General features: G+C 33.8%; 1 protein-coding gene across 1 annotated transcript in view; it reads left to right on the forward strand.

The window, feature by feature from the left end:
- The window catches only part of GLIPR1L1 (GLIPR1 like 1), a 35,729-nt gene extending 14,482 nt beyond the window's left edge, over window positions 1–21,247 (forward strand). The window contains 5 exon segments of the mRNA XM_047865847.1: window positions 2,877–3,122; window positions 6,840–6,940; window positions 16,123–16,211; window positions 20,979–21,005; window positions 21,094–21,247. Coding sequence (XP_047721803.1) covers window positions 2,877–3,122; window positions 6,840–6,940; window positions 16,123–16,211; window positions 20,979–21,005; window positions 21,094–21,185 — 555 coding nt within the window. The 3' untranslated portion in view covers window positions 21,186–21,247.
- The last annotated feature ends 1,036 nt before the right edge of the window (window positions 21,248–22,283 follow it).

Below are 22,283 nucleotides of genomic sequence, written 5' to 3' on the forward strand. Positions count from 1 at the left end.
GGGTGGCTTAGTTGGTTAAGAGTCAGACTTAGGTTCAGGTCATGATCTCAAGGTCCCTGAGTTCCAGCCCTGCCTTGGGCTCTGTGCTGACAGCTCAGAGCCTGGAGCCTGCTTCAGATTCTGTGTCTCTTTTTCTCTCTGCCCCTCCCCTCTCTCTGTGCACGCACACGCTCTCTCTCTTTCTCTCTCTCAGAAATAAATAAACATTAAAAATTTTTCTTAAAAAAAGAAAGTAGGAGTAGCTTTATTAATATCAGATAAAGTAGATTTCAGAGCAAAGAAAATTACCAGAGAACAACATTACATAATGATACAACAATCAATCCATTAAAGAAATTTTAATTAAAGTTTTATATGCCCTAAAAAACAGACCTTTAGAATATAGGAAGGAAAACTGATACAACTTGAAAATAGAAAAGTTCCCAATTATATTTGGAAATCTCAACACTCTTCTCTCAACAGGCAGACAGAAAATCAGCAAGAATGTAGAAGAACTGAATACCATTAACCAACTAGGATCTAATTGACATTTAGAGAAGAACACTCCACTTAACAACTAAATAATATATATTCTTAGGAAGTGCCTTGGAACATTAACCACAATTGGCCATATTCTGAGCCATAAAATGAAAATAACAAATTCAGGACAATTGAAATTATATAGAGTATGTATGTAGATTTATGATGCCTTGATATCTGGTACAGTAAGTCCTCTAGCTTTGTTCTACTTTTTAAAGACTGTCTTAGCTGGGAATGCAAGCTGGTGAAGCCACTCTGGAAAACAGTATGGAGGTTCCTCAAAAAACTAAAAATAGAACTACCCTGTGACCCAGCAATTGCACTACTAGGCATTTATCCACAAGATACATGTGTGCTGTTTCAAAGGGACACATGCACTCCCATGTTTATAGCAGCCCTATCAACAATAGTCAAAGTATGGAAAGAGCCCAAATGTCCATCGATGGATGGATGGATAAAGAAGATGTGGTATATCTATACAATGGTGTATTACTCAGCAATCAAAAAGAATGAAATCTTGCCATTTGCAATTACGTGGATAGAACTGGAAGGTATTATGCTAAGTGAAATTAGTCAGAGGAAGACAAAAATCAGATGACTTCACTCATATGAGGACTTTAGGAGACAAAACAGATGAACATAAGGGAAGGGAAACAAAAATAATATAAAAACAGGGAGGGGGACAAAACAGAAGAGACTCATAAATATGGAGAACAAACTGAGGGTTACTGGAGAGGTTGGGGGAGGAGGGATGGGCTAAATGGGTAAGGGACACTAAGGAATCTACTCCTGAAATCATTGTTGCACTATATGCTAACTAATTTGGATGTAAATTTTAAAAAATAAAAAATTAAATTAAAAAAATACTGTCTTGGGGCGCCTGGGTGGTGCAGTCGATTAAGCGTCCGACTTCAGCCAGGTCACGATCTCACGGTCCGTGAGTTCGAGCCCCGCGTCAGGCTCTGGGCTGATGGCTCAGAGCCTGGAGCCTGTTTCCGATTCTGTGTCTCCCTCTCTCTCTGCCCCTCCCCCGTTCATGCTCTGTCTCTCTCTGTCCCCCAAAAAATAAATAAACGTTGAAAAAAAAATTTTTTTTAAATACTGTCTTTATTCAAAGACTTACGTTGAATTTTGAAATCAATTTCCACCAAAAAAGAAAAAGTTATGTGGATTTTCTTTAGAAATGATTTAAATTTCAATATCCAATCCTCTCTAATATTAACTGTCCCAGTTCATAAACATTTTATATCTATTCATTTAGTTAAGTCTTTACAAATTTATCTTAGTGATATTTTGTAGTTTTTCAGTGTACAGATTTTTTATGTCATTTATTGGATATATTTTTATATATTTGTTATCTTTGAAGCTATTTGGTTCTAAAGTATATATGGAAATACAATTTTGTGTATTTTCCTAGCATTTGGAACTGATAATTTCACTTTTTTCATACAGTATTGTTGGTGCATTCACTTGAATTTTCTATGTAACCCAGTCTTGTTATGTATGCATAATAATAGATTCCAATAATGATACATTTCATATCTTTTTATTATGTATTTATAGCTCACATATTTTATTATACCACCTAACCCCCTTATTATTTTGTTTTATTATTTTTTTTAATTTAATGTTTATTTATCTTGAGAGAGAGAGAGCAGGGGAGGGGCAGAGAGAAAGAGAAAGAGAATCCCAAGTAGGCTCCACACTGTCAGTTCAGAGCCTGATGAAGGGCTTGATGTCACGAACTTCGAAATCATGACCTGAACTGAAATCAATAGCTGATTGTTCAATTGATTGAGCCACCCAGGTGTCCTGTCCCCTGTATTATTTTAAATAAAAATAATGAGACATCTTGTTACATTCCCAATTTGGGAGGAAAGCTTTCAATATCTTACCATTATATCTTGATGCCCATGGAAGAGTTTTTTGTTTGTTTTTGGTTTTGGTAGATATTCTTAATCGAATTAAAAACATTTTATTCCTAGCATTCTAAGAGGCATTTTCTCTTTTTAACTATGAATGGGTATTCATCTTTCACTTATGATATATTTTCATGACCTGAATTACTAAACCAAGAACTCCTGGCTTATTTAAATCACATTCAGCTATATTTGTTGAGTGCCTCTACTGTACCAGGCCATCTGCGAGGCATTGGAAATACAAAGATAAACTGTCATAGAATGGGTACTAAATGTTTCTGAAGCAGAACTAAAAATAATGACTAACTACAAACATAATACAAAAAAAATCTATTTTTTATTAAAATAAATTTTTAAAAAGTTGAATTGATTACAATCATTAGAATAACTTTAATCCAAGCAAACATGCACAATTGAATTTAAATTCTTATCTTTCAGACTTGGGATGATGGTTTAGCGCAGGTTGCTAAAGCGTGGGCAAACAAGTGCAAGTTCAAACACAACTCCTGTTTATCAAAATCCTATGGATGTCATCCGACTTTTCAATATGTTGGAGAAAATATCTGGCTAGGTGGATTCAGCATATTTTCACCAAGATTTGCTGTTATTGCTTGGTTTAATGAAACTGCATTTTATGATTATAATGCCCTATAATGTTCCAAAGTTTGTGGCCATTACACACAGGTAAATATTTGATATTTTATTGATTAGTTCTTCTTTATGCACATTTCGATCAAAAGACAACTTTTTGAGCATTTTATTTTAAGTGTCTTTTGAGTATCTAAAAAATACACCTTTATTTGAAAGCTATTTATACTGGGAATAGAATTCTATGTACTGATTTTTTTGTGTATTTGTTTGTTTTGTTTTTCTGAGTTTAAAAATCTTAAAAAGTGAGACTGTCATCTCACTTGCATTGTTTCCAACTAGAAATTTACTATACTCTTTTATTTATTCCTTCGTACTTAATGTGTCTTTTTGCTCTGACTGCCTTTAAACCGTTTCCCATTATTACAGGTCTCCAGCAGTTTCATAATAATGCACTGCAGTTTTCTTCATGCTTTTTGTGCTGCCGTTTACTAAGCTTCTGGGAACTGTAGGTCTATGGTTTAAATCAAATTTTGAAAAATGTTTGCCATTATTTCTTCAAATATTTACCATTCTCACTTGTTCCTCCCTTCAGAGTTGTTACCCATGTAGGAGACCACTTGAAGTTTTTCCGTAGTTGACTGATGTTTTCTTCTCTCTTGATTATTTCCCCTCTATGATTAATTTCAGAGAGTCCTATTGCTATACCTGAAGTTCACTATTTTTTCCTCTTTTAATATCATCAATGACTGTATCTAGTATGTTTAATCTTTCATCTAGCTTTTTAATCACATGGGATACAGTTATAGTCACTTTTAATGTCACACATTTTAATGTTTTCCCTCCTAATTTACCATCCATGTTAGTTCTGTGTTAGTTTAAATGGATTGATTTTTCCTCTTCGTTATGGGTCAAATTTTCCTGCTTCTTACCCACTGGAGAAATTTTATTATATTTTCAACTTTGTAAATTTTGCCTTTTTGGATGCTGCATTTATTTATATAACTATAAATATTCTTGAACTGTCTTCTGGGATAGTTACATCATCTGAAAATTGGTTCCTGTAAGGCAAGACTCTTATGCAGATTCTACCCAATGCCCCAGAAATTGATATTTTCCAGTGTGGCTAGTAGAAATAGGCTCCCTTCCTAGCCCTGTTTAAGTCTTAGCATTCTTTCCTCTAGTTTTTATAGGTAGTTCTTACCCGGACCTAGGGTAGTTTCTTCACATGCATGCTGATTAATGCTTTGCTGAATTGATGGTGAGGACTCCTTGTAGATCGCTATAGTTGTGTCACTGTATGATTTTTACCACCCCGGTGCTATGTTCCTGCCTCCTTGGTCTCCCCACATTTTCAGCTCTGCCTCTGAATCAGCTGAATTCAGCTGTGTGAATCCATCAAGCTTCTCCTGGTTTCCCACACCTCAACCCCCCACCTCCCCAGCCATGACCTGGAAACTCACAGCAATAATCTGGAACAATTGTACAGCCTGAATCTTTTCCTCTCAAATCACAGCGGGCATTGATGTTAGTTGCCTGATGTTAGTACCTTGAAAACATTATTTCCTGTTATTTTTCCAAGTATTCTGGTTGTTTCAGTGGGAATTTTTGGTGAGAAGTAGAGGTCACTTTTAAGCTAAGCTAATCCTGAAAATGGCACTGAGCTCCTATGAAGCCTCATTTGAGTGACAGAAAGGGCTGTCTTCTCCAAACTTACTCATCTGTATAAGATGTATACAATGTCTCAAAGCAAGTCATTTTTATCAGAGAAGCACTGAACAAAGAGGTTAGCAGCTTCCATGCTCCCCCTCTATTCACCCTTTGCCCAATAACAGGACACTATAAGTCTGGACACTCTTCTCAGGATAGATGTTGTCTGCAAAGAATATAGTTTGGCTACTGCTGGGAAAACTGAAAGAACAGAATCCAAATGTCAGGTGTACTGGTAACAAGCAGAATGCAATATCCCTAATATGGCATCAAGACCAAGTTACAACCTTTATATAATCCTTTGACTCTCTCTCTTTTGTTTCCAGAAAAAAGGAACCTTTTCCCAAATAACCCTCCTCCCCTAGCATTGCTGCATCAGAATTGGAAGTTCACTCCTCACTGGCTAATTTACACATACGCTTAGGTAATTAGGAATGGGTGCATTCTTCCTATTGGTTCAACAACTATATCTTGCTTATGTTCTAAACAAAATAAGCCAAAAATTTCTTGCATTTACCATTGCAGATATTCATACTCAAGTTACAACCAGTGTTTGCATTGTCACATCTAGTCCCTTTAATGAAAGCAATACGTTTTAAACCTACACATAGTCAATATTTACTTTTACCATTCCCAAAGCCAAAACAGAATCACAACTTAGATACATTAAACAAACAGAATTTTATGAAGTTGTCATTTATTCATGAACCAAATTTTTAGACGTGGTTCCTAAAATATATACATGCTTGCAGTTGTATAGCTTATTAACTTTTTGAAACATTCAAAAGGAAAAGGATCTCTTTTGGATCTAGCTTAATTTCATTTTATTAAGTAGGAAACTAGAATTTATCTGTCAGAATTTATCTGTCAGTCTCTAAAGCCACAGACATGGTTAGAAGCAAAACTCATTTCTTTTTTTTTTTTTAATTTTTTTTTTCAACATTTATTTATTTTTGGGACAGAGAGAGACAGAGCATGAACGGGGGAGGGGCAGAGAGAGAGGGAGACACAGAATCAGAAACAGGCTCCAGGCTCCGAGCCATCAGCCCAGAGCCTGACGCGGGGCTCGAACTCACAGACCGCGAGATCATGACCTGGCTGAAGTTGGACGCTTAACCGACTGCGCCACCCAGGTGCCCCAAAACTCATTTCTTAATTCTCAGTTCACTGTCCTTTTTATTACCCTTTGCTTTTTCTCAGGCAACCAAAGAGGCATTAAAATATATTTTGCAAAACTGTTGATTCTGACTACACCTACGCCATGGGAAATAGTGACTAACACATCAGTTTATAAAATATGTTAATAAATTTTGTTAACCGAATTATAAAATAAATGAATTCAGAAAATTCATTTATGTTGTCAAAATCTATTTTAACTTTCCTTGGAGGATTTTGCTTTTCAAATGGAGGAAATCAGTATTCTCTCTTAATTCATTCAGGAAATAGAGAAAAATTCCCTTCTATCATTGTCACAAAGAAATAGTAATCTGCTTCACTTTTTTTCTCTCTCTCTCCCCATGTCTGGTTTTCCATAGGAGTCTTCTTCTTTTTGAATAACTTTGCTATTCTTTGCAACTAGACAAAAATAAAGATTCACCATATCTGTGTCAGGCATCTTTCTTCAGTAAACTCATTATGTCCTTAATCTCTATCCCTGTCTGTCTCTTGTGACTTAACAAAGGTAAGAATATGGTTAAGACCACAAAATTTGAAATGTGATCACAAATGAAGTAGAATATTTCTGATAAAAAGAAAGAAAATTTCATTATTGCTTTCCCTTATATTATGATTTTAATATCATTTGTATGATATGCCCATGGAGAAAATTTTAATATATTTCATAAGTCATCTAAAAAATATAACTGTTTATGTTATATTCTCCTTTTGATTTATGAGAATTAACAGTGAGGAAAAACTAGTTAGCCCTCAGGAAAGCAGACTTAACAAAATAGTTGTTTAATAGTAAAAATTAAGGAAAAAAAACCACAATAAATAGCGTGCGTTCATTTTTGATAGCATGATAAAGATTAGACCTGTTCTCATTGTGCATTGTTTCCATAAAGTTGTTTTACATATTTTATTTTAAAATTCCTTCCCTTATAGGTAGTTTGGGCCAATTCATATAAAGTCGGTTGTGCAATTACAATGTGTCCTACACTTGGGAACCATGAAACTGCCATATATGTATGCAACTATGGACCTGCGTAAGTTATTTTGCTATTCAAAATATTTTAAATTAAAATACGTGTTAAGAATTGTTTCCAAAATAGAACCTTATACTAAAGAGACAAGTATATTTTTGATAAGTGAAGTCTCGTGCTCGCTTCGGCAGCACATATACTAAAATTGATAAGTGAAGTCTCTCTCTATAACACTACTCAAAAGAAATACATTAAAATAGAAAGTGGTGAGAGAATATTACCTTATGTAAAAAAATTATACCTGTCATGAAATAATTAAACTTGAGAGTGAACATTATGGAAACTTTATAGTTAAAAAAAAAAGATAACAAAATACATTGTCACAGTAATATCTAAATATTTGGAACACAAAATAGGGTGGCAGAGGCTTATCTAGTGTCACATACTTGGGATGAGTAAATGATTGAGAATGACAGTGAAAAGCATAGTTTTCTAGGAAAAGAATATCATAATTTTTAATTGCCTTGCTGATAACTTTATATCTAAATGGAAATAGAACATTAGCCTAAGGGGAATCCCAAACAATGACATTCTGGAACTCTTATCCCAATACATAGAAACATGAAAGAAGATAAAAATCAGTTAGTAGTTCAACTCTTTTAACAAACAAAATTTTAAAAACAAAATGTACAAAAAAATGAAAATGCAGGCAAAGAATAAATATATATAATTTGCAAAAACAATCTGATATGTGCAAAAATTGCTATGGAGAGGTACAAAATGTGTACATCTCTTTGTATTTTCTATGGTTCTCTCTCAGTTAAAAATAAAAACAAGAATGACAAATACACACCCTTAAAACTTGGGGCAGAGTACAATTTTTATAAATACCAGAGAAATTGCAGAACTACTGAATGCTTATTTATTACCATTCAAAATAGAATACACAGAGAAAAAAAGAATCCAAAAAGGATAAAAAGAGCATCAGTTATCTGTGAGATAAGTTTAGGGAGAAATGGTTTCCTGAAAGACACAGGGACAGAAAAATATTTGAAGAAATATGGCCCCAAACTTTCCAAGCTTAAGGAAAATTATAAACTCACTGACCCAAGAAGGCTAACAAATCCCAAATCTGCAGAAAGAAAGCTATACCAACTCACCTTAAAATAAAAAATTTCAAAACCACTAATAAGAGAACATTTTAAAAGCAACCAGACAATTAAGGCATGTTACATAGAGGAAAAGATAAGGATGATAGATTTTTCAGTGGAAATAATGTCAGAGACTGAACAGCAATATCTTTAAATACTGGAAGAAAAAAAAAACTGTCCACTGAAAATTTTATGTCTTTTGAAAATCTTTCAAAATTAACAAACCATTGGAAATGGTAACCACATGGGTAATATATAGGATGTTTTTCTTATTATTTAACTCTCTTTCAAATATAATTATTTAATTAAAGATAACAGCAGTATATTGTGAGAGTTGTAACTACACAAAATTAAAATATGTGAGAACTGTAGCACAAAGGTTAAAAGAGAAAAATGGAAGTACATTAAGGTTCTTCTACTGTACATTAAGTGCAATAATTTAACTTGACTGTGTTAAGTAGAAGATACATATTATAAACCCTAAAGTAACTACTTAAATAATAAAACAAACAGCTATAGCAAAGACACCAGCAAAGCATGTAAAATTAGATTTCAAAATATTCAATTAATACAAAGAAAGGCAGAAAAAGAGGAAAAGGGAACAACAAACAGATGAGACAAACAGAATAAATAAAATGATAGCCTCAACCTAACTTGAATCAATAATCACATCAAATGTAAATGGTATACCCAAAGCAAAAGGAGGAGATTGCAAGATTGGATAAGAAGTCAAGGGGCGCCTGGGTGGCGCAGTCGGTTAAGCGTCTGACTTCAGCCAGGTCACGATCTTGCAGTCCGTGAGTTCGAGCCCCGCGTCGGGCTCTGGCCTGATGGCTCAGAGCCTGGAGCCTGTTTCCGATTCTGTGTCTCCCTCTCTCTCTGCCCTTCCCCCGTTCATGCTCTGTCTCTCTCTGTCCCAAAAATAAATAAACGTTGGAAAAAAAAAATTTAAAAAAAAAAAAAAAAGAAAAAAAAAAAGAAGTCAAGAACCAATTATATTCTGCCTGCAGGAGCACATTTTATTTCTTTTAAGATTTTACTTTTAAGTAATCTTTACACCCAATGTGGGGTTCTAACTCAGAACCCTGAGATCTAGCGTTACATGCTCCACTGACTGACACAGCCAGGCACCCCTATGAAAGCACACTTTAAATATAAAGACAGAAATAACAAGAAATCAACCATAAGAAAAAGTCTGTAAAGAACATAAATATACAGAGGTTAAATAATATCCTACTAAACATCAAATGAGTCAAATAAGAAATCAAAGGGGAAATACAAAAAATACACGGAGACAAATGAAAATGAAAACACAACAGTCCAAAACCTTTGGGATGCAGCAAAAGCTGCTCTAAGAGAGACATTTATAATAATACAAACCTACTGCAAGAAGCAAGAAAAATCTCAAATAAATAACCTAACCTTTACTTAAAGGAGCTCAAAAAGAAAAGAAACAGGGGCACATGGGTAGCTCAGTTGGTTAAGCATCTGATTCATAATTTCTCTCAGGTCATGATTCCAGGGTTGTGTGATTAAGCCCCGCATCAGGCTCTGTGCTGAGTTTGGAGCCTGCTTGGGACTCTCTCCCTCTCTCTCTGCCCCTACCCTACTCACACTCTCTCTTTCTCTCTCAAAATAAATAAATAAACATTTAAAAAAGAAGAAGAAAAAACCCCAAAACATCAGAAGCAAAGATATAATAAATATTAGAGCAGAAATACACAAAATAGAAACTAAAAAAAAGGAAAGAAAGAAAAAAAGAATGAAAGAAAGAAAGACACACAATAGAACAAATCTATGAAACTAGAATCTGGTTCTTTGAAAAGATAACCAAAATAGATAAACCTTTAGTTGGACTCATTGAAAAAAAAAAAAAAAGAGGCAGTACTCAAATAAAATCATAAATGAAAGAGAATAAATAACAAATGATACCATAGAAATATAAAAAATTCTAAGAGGATATTATGAAAAATTATATACAAACAAATTAGACAACCTAGAATAAATGAATAAATTCCTAGAAACATATAACCTACAAAAACTGAATCAGGAAGAAATAGAAAATTTGATCAGATTGATTATCAGCAATGAAATTGAATCAGTAATCAAAAAGCTCCCCAAAAAACAAAAGTTCAGAACCAGATGACTTCACAGGTGAATTCTACAAAACATTTAAAGAAGTAATTCTTTGTCTTCTCAAACTATTCCAAAAAATAGAAAAAGGAAAATTTTAAAATTCATTCAATGAGGCTATTACCTTGATAGAAAAACCAGATAACGACATCACAAAAAAAGAGTACTGTAGGACAATATCTCTGATGAACACAGATGCAAAAATTCTCAACAAAATATTAGCAAACCAAACCCAACAATACATTTAAAAATCATTCACCATGATCAAGTGAGATATATTCCTGGGATGCAAAGGTGGTTCAATATTCACAAATCAAATAACATGATATATCACATCAATAAGAGAAAGGATGAAAAACATATGATCATTTCAATAGATGCAGAAAAAACTTTTGACAAAGTACAACATCCATTCATGATAAAAAACCCTCAACAAAGTAGGTTTAGAGGGAACAGATGCCAACATAACAAAGGCCATATATGAAAAACCCACAGCTAATATCATACTCAATGGTAAAAAACAGAGAGTTTTCCCCCTAAGATCAGAAACAAGACAATGTCCACTCTCACCACTTTTATTCAACATAGACACAGCAACCAGGAAGAAAAAGAAATAAAAGCATCCAAATTGGTAAGGAAGAAGTAAAACTTTAATTATTTGCATATGTCATGATATTATATATAAAAAACCCTAAACTCCACCAAAAAAACTACTAGAACTGATAAATGAATTCAGTAAGGTTGCAGGATACAAAATCAGTGTAGAGAAATTCATTGCATTCCTATACACTAATAATAAAGTAGCAGAAAGAGAGATTAAGAAAACAATCCAATTTTCAGTTTCACCAAAAATAATGAAATATCTAGGAATAAATTTAACCAAGGAGGTGAAAGACTATAAAACATTGATGAAAGAAATCGAAGACAACAGAAGTAAATGGAAAGATATTCCATGCTCATGAATTGGAAGAACAAGTATTGTTAAAAATGTCTATACTACCCAAAGCATCTATAGGTTTAATGCAATCCTTATCAAAATACCAATAGCATTTTTCACAAAAGTAGAACAAATAATGCTAAAGTTTGTACAGAACCACAGAAGATATCAAATAGTCAAAGCAATCTTGAAAAAGAATAAAAATGGAAGTATCACAATCCTAGATTTCAAGATCTACTACAAACCTATAATAATCAAAACAGCATGGTACTGACACAAAAACAGACACAAAGATCAATAGAAGAGAATAGGGAGCCCCAAAAGAAACCCATGATTATACGGTCGATTAATCTTTGACAAAGAAGACAAGAATATGCAATGGAAAAAAGACAGTCCCTTCAACAAATGGTGCTGAGAAAGCTGGACAGCTACATGCAAAAAAAAAAAAATATATATATATATACACTGGACCACTTTCTTGCACCATATACAAAAATAAACTTAAAATGGATTAAGGACCTAAATGTGAGACATGAAACCATTAAAATCCTGTAAGAGAACACAGGCAGTAATTTTTCTGACATTGGTCATAGCAACATTTTTCTAGATATGTCTCCCAAGGCAAGGGAAACAAAAGTAAAAATAAACTATTGGAACTATATCAAAATAAAAAGCTTCAGCTCACTTAAGGAAATAATCAACAAAACTAAAAGACAACTTACTGAATGGGAGAAAGATATTTGGAAATGACATATCTGATAAAGGATTAGTATCCAAAATGTATACAGAACTTATACAAGTCAACACACACACAAAAACAAATAATCCAATTAAAAGTGGGTCAAACAGGGGCACCTGAGTGGCTCAGTAAATTAAGCATCCAACTTCAGGTCAGGTCATAATCTCATAGTTTGTGAGTTCTAGAGTTCTAGCCCCATATCAGGCTCTCTGCTGTCAGCACAGAGCCCACTTCAGATCCACTGTCCCCCTACCCTCTGCCCCTCCCCTGCTTGTGTGTGCATTTGCATGCACCCTCTTATCAAAAATAAATAAACATTAACAAAAATAAAAATGGGTCAAAGACATGAATAGACATTTCTCCAAAGAAGACATATACATGTCCAACAGACATATGAAAAGATGCTCAACATCACTTATCATCAGGGAAATGCAAATCAAAACCACAATGAGGTATCACCTCACACCTGTCAGAATGGCTAATATAACAAACTAATGAAACAACGAGTATTGGTGAGGATGTGAAGAAAAAGGAACCCTCATGCACTGTTGGTGAGAATGCAAACTGCTATAGCTACTGTGGAAAACAGAATTACCATAGGATCCAGTAATTCCACTACTGGGTATTTATCCAAAGAACATGTAAACAGTAATTCAAAAATATATATATACCCTTATGTTTATTGCAGCATTATTTACAATAGCGAAATCATGGAAGCAACCCAGCTGTCCATCAATTGATGAATGGATAAAGAAGCCATATGTATATAATGGAATATTACTAAGCCATAAAAAAGAATAAAATCTTGCCACTTGCAAGAACATGGATGGATTTAGACAGTATAATGCTAAGTGAAATAAGTCATCCAGAGAAAGAAAAATATCATATTATTTCACATTTATGGAATCTAAGAAAGAAAACAAAGAAAAAAAGGGACAAACCAAAAAAACAGATTCTTAACAACAGAGAACATACTAATGGTTACCAGAGGGGAAGTAGGTGGCAGAATGGGAATAGGAAGGAATTAAAAGAGTACACTTTTCATGATGAACACTGAGTAATGTATAGAATTATTGAATCACTATATTATACATCTGAAATTAATATAACCCTGCATGTTGACTATACCTGGAATTTAAATAAATAAATATATACATACATACATAAATACAATTAAAATAAATCAAAAAAACAAACAAAAATAGATTAAAAGTACAAGAATGGAAAAAGGTTTACTATGCTAACATTAGGTAAAAGAAAGCAGCAGCATCTATACTAATAACAGATAATGTGGATTATAGAGCAAAGAATAATACCAGAAATAAAGAAGGTCGTTTCAAAATGACAGTGGGGTTAATCAAGAAGCAACCTGAATGAAATGGAAAAGTTCCTCCAGGAACACAAACTGCAAAGGATAAATGAAATCAAGAAAAACCACAGAGCAGTATCTCTTATGAACATAGGTACAAAATTATAAACAAAATTTAGCATTTGAATCCAACAATATAGTAAAAGCATAATACACCTTGTCCAAATAGAATTTATTCCAGGAATATAGGGGTGATGTAGCATTCTAAATACATCCATCACTGTAATTCACCATAGAAATCAACCTAAAAATAAAGATCACATGATCATCTCAACAGATTGAGAAAAAGCCAAACATTCATTCCTGATAAAAGCTCTCAGCAAGCTGGAAACAGAAGGGAACTTCCTAAACCTGATAAAGGGCATCTGTGAAAAACCTATATATAATATTATACCAATAGTAAAACACTTTTCCACAAAGTACCAAAGAGTAAATATGCTAGGCTTTGCATGCCATATACATTCTGTTACCTTCATCTTGTTTTTATTTTGTTTTAAAAAGTCCATTAAGAATTAAAAAAAAAAAAACAATTCTTTGCTTGCGGACTACACAAAAGCAGGCCAGATTTGGCCTATGTGTCATACTTTGCTGACTTCTGGTCTATAGGTCTATATAAAAAAAATCTAATGGAATCTATGAAAATTCTTCTAAAACTATTAAGTAAATTTAGCAATTTTTCAGGATATAAGATCAATATACAAAAACTCAATTACATGTCCATATACTAGCAATAAACAATCATAAATTGAATTAAAATAACTACCATTTATAACTGCATCAAAAATATAAATTATCTAGGGATAAATCTGGCAGAAGATACAAAAGACCTATACACTGAAAACTACACAATATTCATGACAGGGGTATCTGGGTGGCTCAGTTGGTTAAGTGTCCCACTTGATTTCAGCTCAGGTCATGATCTCACCATTCGTGGGCTTGGCCCCCCCACTGGGCTTTGCACTGAGAGCACAGAGCCTGCTTGTAATTCTCTCTTCCCACTCCCCTGGTTGTGCAATGTGCATGTGCTCTCTCTCAAAATTACTAAATAAACATTTAAAAAAATATATTCATGACAGAAATTAACGAAGAAACAATGGGAGAGATTATACCTTATTAATGGATTAAAAGACTCAATATTGTTAAGATGCGATTTTCACTGAATTGACCTATAAATTCAGTACAATCCCAATAACAATTCCAGATTTTTATTGTAGAAATTGACAGACTGATCATAAAATTCTTATGGAAACGAAAAGGACTTAGAATAGCCAAATCAATGCTGAAAAAAAATTATAGAGCTAACATTATGTTTTCCAGAATTATTAAAGCTAGAATAATCACAACATTGTGATATTAATGTAAAATTAAATAGATCAGTGGAACAGAATGTAGAGTTCAGAAATAAACCCCATACATGGTTGTTCACATAAGTTCAACTAATTTTCCAAAAATGCACAAAGACAATGCAATGTAAAAAAGATTTTTAAACAAATGGTTCTGGAACAGTTTATCATCCATATATAAAAAACAAAAATAAACTTAGATCTACACAACACACAACCTATAATAATGAACTCAAAACGGATCATAGACCTAAATGTTCCAACCCAAAACTGTTGAAAGAAAACACAGATGAAGCCTTTGTGACCTTAAGATAGCCCCCAATTTTTTTAGCTATTACATCAAAACCATGATCCATAAAAGAACAAATTGATAAGTTGGGTTTAATTAACATTTAAAATTAATGTTATTCAAAGACACTGGTAAGAAAATGAAAAAACATGCCTCAGGGAGAAAATGTTTGTAAAGCATCTATAATGAAGGTCTTATATTGAGAATATGCAATGAACTCTCACAATTCAATATTAGGAAAACTTAAAACTTAATTTTTTTTAAATGGACAAAAGATTAACAGGGAAGAAATGCAGATGACAAATAAGCACAAGAAAAAATTCTCAACATCATTAATCATTAGGGAAACACACATTAAAACTACAATGAATACCACTACACAATTAGAATGGCTAAGGACTGGCCAATCCAAATCCAGACAAGGAAGTAAAGCAATTAGAATTCTCAAGACTGCTGGTAAAAATATACAGTGTTAAAACTACTTTGTAAAACCTGTGTGGTAGTTACATAAAAAGTTAAATATGCACCTAGCACATGATCTATTCATTTCACTTCTAGGTATTTATCCAAGGAAATGTAGGTCCACATAAAGACTTGTAGAAGAATGTTCAAAGTGTGCACAGTAACTTTATTTGTAATAGTCAAAATCTGTAATAACCCAAATGGCCAACAACAGATGAATAAATAAATTGCAGCATATTCTTTAATGGAATACTACTACTCATGTTATTAATGTTTTTCTTTGGGTACTCTAGGTACGTAATAACTTTTCAAAGTCTTCCACAGATACAGAGATGGGTGTGGGGTGGAGAAGAGGTTTCTTAAATGTAACAATTTACCTTACTGAAAAGCAGGCATAATAGTTGCAAATCTTTTTGGTACCTCATCAAACTGAACTACGTAAGAACCAGTGTATTGTATATAAAGCATGTTTCCACTTGCAATTTAAATTGTATTTATTCCATTTATAAAATCAAGAGATAATCACAGTGTTTACTACAAAAACTTTGTGGCTCTCCCATGCATAATTATATTGGATTCACACCTAATTTGTATTCTATAGAATATTCAAGAATATAACTGTTGTGTGGATTAGGGACATCTGTAAAGAACAGTTCTAATGGTTTCATTTTACAAAATAAAGGAGCATAAACTTGGGACAAAAATTGTTATTTTTCCTTTTAAACATTCATGAGTGAGTGACCAAAACAACGTGCATAAATTCATGCACAAATTGAGAGAAATTAATAGCCCTTTGGCTAACCAATGATTCTTTTTTTACAGAGGAAATTTTCCAAATAGGCCCCCTTACACTAAAGGAGTATCCTGCTCTTTGTGTGCAAAAGAAGAAACCTGTGAAAACAAGCTCTGCCGTAAGCAAAAAAGAAAAAAAAAATTCATTTTATTCTGAGAGCAAAGTTTCCATGAATTAATTGTATTTTAAAATTTGGATCCTCAAGTGTATATAGAATTATTGACAAGATTTGATTGCTGCTATATGATGATATAAATCATTCGTCATAAATTATGTTTAAATTTTTTTAATGTTTATTTTTGAGAGAGAGAGTGAGAGAGAGAGAGAGACAGAGCATGAGTGGGGGAGGGTCAGAGAGAGAGGGAGACACAGAATCCAAAGCAGGCTCCAGGCTCTGAGCTGTCAGCACAGAGCCCGATGCGGGACTTTGAAACCACTAGCTGTGAGATCATGACCTGAGCTGAAGTCAGAAGCTCAACCTAGTGAGCCGCCCAGGCGTCCCATGAACTAATTATCATATTTAAATTCAGATGATCCCTCCTTTCTTCACTGATTATTTTTCCTTTCAAGCTAAAGGACAGAAAGGAGTACGATATAAGTATGATCCAGTTTGCTACTATACTCAAAATAACTATTTGTTGAGGTATATTTGTATTTGCTTCTAATCACCTCCTTTTATTAGTTATTGTTAAAATAGTGGCTCATTCAGAAGTAATGCATTAACCAATGCCCAAATGAATTGCGATTTAAAGCTACTATGTTTCTCTTCCATTATCAGCCTTTTGGTTCTCACAACAGAGATTTTTTTAAGGATAAGTGCCTATATTCTGGATTGAAAAAGAATTTTGAGTGAAACAGGGGAAGAGAGATGACCTGAAAATTTGAGGAGGAGGGGGATTAGGAAGGAGAGGAGTAGGAAGAGAAGATTTGGTGCCACAAAAGAAGACACAAAAAGAATGCATATTAAATGATTCATTTATATAAAGTTCAAAAATCAGCCAAACTAACCTACCTTTGGCATTTGGAGTCAGGATATGGTTACCTTTAGAGAGGAAAGAGGAGTTAGTTGAGTAGAAGAGGATGCAAGAATGACTTTCTACACCTATGCTATGGTGATCTACATCTGTTCACTTTGTAATAATATATCAATCTTTCCATTTATGAGGTACGCATGCTTCCATATCATATTATACATCAGTTAAACAATGAGTTGGAAGTATGGCCCCTCCAATTTTAAATTTCATTCAAAGCAGTTTAAAACATAAACTGATTATATATCTCCTATTTGAAAATTAATATTTTTTAATTAAAAGGGCATAAAAATAACAATGATACAGTCTTCTTTTTCAAATTTCATTTAAATTCAAGTTAGCTAACATATTGTGTAATAATGGTTTCAGGAGTAGTATTTAGTGATTCATCCGTTACATATTTAACACCCAGTGTTCTGCCCAACAAGTGCCCTCCTCAATGCCCGTCACCCATTTATCCCACCTCCCACTCAACACCCGACCAGCAAGCCTCAGTTTGTTCTCTGTATTTAATAGTCTCTCATGATTTGCCTCCCTCTCTGTTTTTATTTTATTTTCCCTTCCCTTCCCCTATGTGCCACTGTTTTGTTTCTTAAGTTCCACATATGAGTGAAATCATATATTTACCTTTCTCTGACTTTTTTCACTTAGCATAATACATTCCAGTTCCATCCATGTTGTTGCAAATGCCAAGATTTCATTCTTTTTGATCCCCGAGTAATATTCCATTATATATGTGTATATAAATATATATATGTGTGTATATATATGTATATACGTATACATACGTATACATATACATATATACATATATATGTGTGTCTGTGTGTGTGTGTGTGTGTGTGTGTGTATATATATATATATATGTATATATATATATACACACATATACCATATCTTCTTTATCCATTCATCAGTAGATGGACATTTGGACTCTTTCCATAATTTGGCACTTTCTCTCTTTTTTTTTTTTTTTTACTTCTCCTTCCTGTCCAGTATCTAGGCCACTGTTATTTCTCACCTGAACTAGTAGTTTCCCACTTCTCTTCTTCTCCAAATTGTTTTACAGAAAATCAAGATCAAATCACTTTTCTTAAAATTCCTCAATTTCTTCTTACTCCAATTAGAGAAAAATATGACTGTCTTCCAAGGTCAACAAGCCCAGGCATGATCGTTCTGGCTCTTCCTTTTCTCCCCTACCATTTTTTTGTTATCCTCCCTTTGACACACTAAGCTCCATGAACACCACCCGCAAATACTCCATCCTCTTTCTGAAATCTCCAGCATCTGGATCACCTGTGGTTCTGCTTCTAGTTCCAAGATTGTTTTGTTTTCTCTTGGTTTTGGTAATATGCTCTGTTTGTTGGTGTGGTGAATTGTCTTTAAAGATGGCCAATAATGATTCCTCCCCTCCTTATACATATGCCACTCCTCCCAAAAAAGTGGAGACTATTTCTCCTCCCCTTGAATAAGGCCTTCATGTTGTGCCAGTTCTGGGCCTACCCTTTAGAGGAGACTTGGCAACTTAGGTTTTTGTTCTGATGGAAGCTCCCAGCATTTCCAGAAATTCATCCTCTCCTCTGGAGAGGTCACACTGAGAAAAGCCTTGGAAGAGGACAGGTCATCTTTCTGTTTCAACCCCGGTTGCACTCCAGCTATAGGCAGCTATGTCTTTGAGTCCCGATGACATTATATGGAGCAGAATAATTGCCTGCCAGAGCCAGCCAATCCAGATAATTGTAAGAAATAATAACAAATTGTTATTGTTTTAAGCTCTTTAATTCGGGAATTTTGCTTCACAGCAGTACATTACAAAAACACTTGGTGTACGCCTATTAAGTTTCTTTTAAACATCTAACAACACGTGTAAAACAAAAATGTAGAGTTCTCCTTTTCCTCTGCTGAACAGAAAGAGTCGGGGTTGTTCATCTTAATCCGAACACAACTTAGTCAACGCTGGCTTAGAATTCATGCAAGGGTTTGGCCCTGTTCTAAAGGTGTAGACTTCTAGGGCTTTCCACTGTTTGACCCTGTTCTAAGGGTGTAGACTTCTAGGACTTTCCACTGAGACACTGGTGTGTTCAATGTTGCCTTTTCCTAATGGGTTCTGAATTCCAATGCTTATTGCTTTAGCACTCTGAAATTACTGAAAAATCTGCTTTGCTTTCCAGAAAATTTCACCCTAGGATTTTAGCCTCCTGCCCCTCATAGCTTCCAAATTAAACAAATAGTTTGAATACAAAATGGCCATCTCTTTGGCTCATTTCCTCTCCTCCACCTTTACCTTTCACCTGGATCTTGAACTACTCAATTCTCCAATTTTCTCTCCCTAGTCTTACAAGACTAACAAAAGTTCTGCTGGTTCTAATTCCCAAACATCAACCTCTGCCTGGGCAAAGCCCAGATTTTTAGCCCTATACCTGTGCCCCAAATGAACAAATGGCTCCAGAGAAAAAAACAGCTTTCATAACACCAGCCCATCTCTCCGTGGATCTACAGCTCTAAAATCTTGACCCTCCAGTCTTTGTTGCTTTAGGAAATCTCTGAGGCTCTTAAACACTTTTTTGTTGTACTTTATCTGGATTTTCTAGTTGTGCTTAATAAGGACTTTTGTCTGTCATACATTTCTACATCCCAAGATTCCAGCAGTTATTAACAATGGGTCTCCAAGAGAGCACCACACAGCTTCAAAGTCTATGTTAATATTTGCTGTCTGGTAGGAGGTGTTTTCCCAACTTGTTTCTTTTCTAAATTATTCAGAAATTACTTGGCTCTTCTTGGACCTCTGCTCTTGCAAATTAATGTTAGGATAACCTTATCAACTCCACAGAAGACCTTGAAATTTTGGTTGGAATTACACTGAATCTATAGATAAATTGGGAAAGAATTAACATCTTTGCTCTGGTTTCCACTTGTTTAAAGCCTATGATTTTTGATTTGTGCCTTTTCTCTTTTATGTTGATCAGTGTTTATATAAACTCAATTTTTAGTTTTGCTGACTTCCTTTTTGAGAGACGGGAGGAGATATAGCATAAGGGCTAAATGTATAGGTCTTAGAGTCAGATGGCTTAACTCAGAAGGTGAGTGATTTGTCCCCAAGTTAAAGAAGTTCTCAATAAACTTTGGCTACTATTATAGTTAAGGCCTCATTATTTTCTATCATTTGACCTAGTTTGTGTTTTTCAAAGCACTAATCACTCTCTGCAATGATAAATTTTATTCATTTTTATTTATTTATTTTAAAATTGATGATAGATTTTTCTCCCCTTCCTTTTCTGTAAGGAAACTTTATTTTTTCCTGATAACTATTTATACCCAAAGCCTATAATTATGTTCGATACATAGTAGACACTGAAAAAGTGAATGAATGAATAAAAAATAAACAAATGAATTCCTAAAAAATGCAGGATCTTGTTAAAGACAGGGAAAAGAAAAAATGATGATGGAAAGGCATAGAGCAAATTTTGGAACAAGAGCCACACCAGAAAGGAATGAAATATTTGATGGAGGGTTCTGGGTACTAAAAAGTCAACATGAAAGAATTACATTCTTTTTCAGGGAATAAAGGACATGGCAGAGTGCCACAAGTAAAGTTAACTCCTTTATATAGTTTTGTTGAGTTTAGGCTTTTTTGCCTTCAACATGAGAGCTGCTCTAGAAATATCTGTTGACATGACTGCTGGCAGGGATACCATATAGATTTTTAACCACTGTGGGATTGGGGGAGGAAGCTTTCATTTTCTTAAGTTAAACTAAGTTTAAAGCTAAACTAAGTTTCCTAAGTTTATCATCTTATTTAAAAGGCCAGAAAAGCAAGTGAATGTCTTTAATTCTCTAATATTTTTCTATCTTAGGTAATAAAGAACTTGATAAGCCTGAAAGTACGTATCAAACTATTTCAATATTGATTCAATTACTTCCTCCCCTTGAAACTAAATGGAGCTTTTAACTGTTGTGCTTTATTGACAGAATATCCAAATTGGAGTCCACAAGGGAAGGCACCTCAGCAGATATCATGTAATTCATTGTGCCTAGTTTCTGTTCTTCTGAGACTATTTTAATCATCATTTACATACAAGAAAAATTCTCAGACATGACAATAAACGAATAGTTTATGGCTAAATGTAACTCTCATCAGTTTAATTCTTAAAATTTCTACACTTTTGTCTGTTATCTGAGTTTAATGTCTGATTTTAACAAAAGCATATTGTAGTATACAAGGGTTACAATAAAAAAAGGTTTTTTTTTAAAATTATGCTGAGTGAAATAAGTCACTCAGAGAAGGGCAGATATATGCTTCACTTATATGTGGATCTTGAGAAACTTAACAGAAGACTATGGGGAAGCGAAGGGGAAAAAAAATAGATACAAACAGAGAGTGAGGGAGGGAAACCACAAGCGACTATTAAATACAAAGAACAAACTAAGGGTGGATGGGGGGTGGGGAAGAGGGAAAATGGGTGATGGGCATTGAGGAGGGCACTTGTTGGGATGAGTACTGGGTGTTGTATGTAAGCCAATTTGACAATAAATTATATTCAGAAAACAAAAAATAAAAATAAAAAATAAAAATTACAATTTTACATTGGACCAAAAAAGTTCCATTCTCTAATTTTCTAGATTGTCATTTTAGTTACAGTAGACTTAAAGAACATTTCAGATATTAGATATTTTCCTCATACACCAGTAGTTTTCTTTAAGAATACCATCAACATTATTCAGAAACAAAATGTTATTAAGGAAAGTATCAGATAGTGTATAATGTCATATTATGGGCATAATCAATAGTTAGGGAAATGGATGAGAACAGATTAAACTAAAAGGGAAATCAATTAAATTTTAAGCCCTTAGAGATTTTATTTTAAAATGTGTCCTGTATAAAATAATATACCTTTTTAAATCTATACAACTGTAGTATATACAGTTAACAACACTTCTACAAACCAAAGAATTAGTCAATTGCAGCATTTCTTTTGTCTGAAGACAAAAAAAAATTATTCAATTAATTCGGTTTTAAAAATCAGTTATGTTGAATTGTTCACTCCTGTGGACTAAACTATCTAGATCTTTTTCTTCTCAGCTAAAGCAACCACTGACTTTCCTCAGCTATAGGTATTAAAAACCATTTTGAAATGTATTTTTAACATGACTAATAGTAG

The sequence above is a fragment of the Prionailurus viverrinus genome, chromosome B4 (assembly GCF_022837055.1).
Source record: "Prionailurus viverrinus isolate Anna chromosome B4, UM_Priviv_1.0, whole genome shotgun sequence".
Taxonomy (NCBI): domain Eukaryota; kingdom Metazoa; phylum Chordata; class Mammalia; order Carnivora; family Felidae; genus Prionailurus; species Prionailurus viverrinus.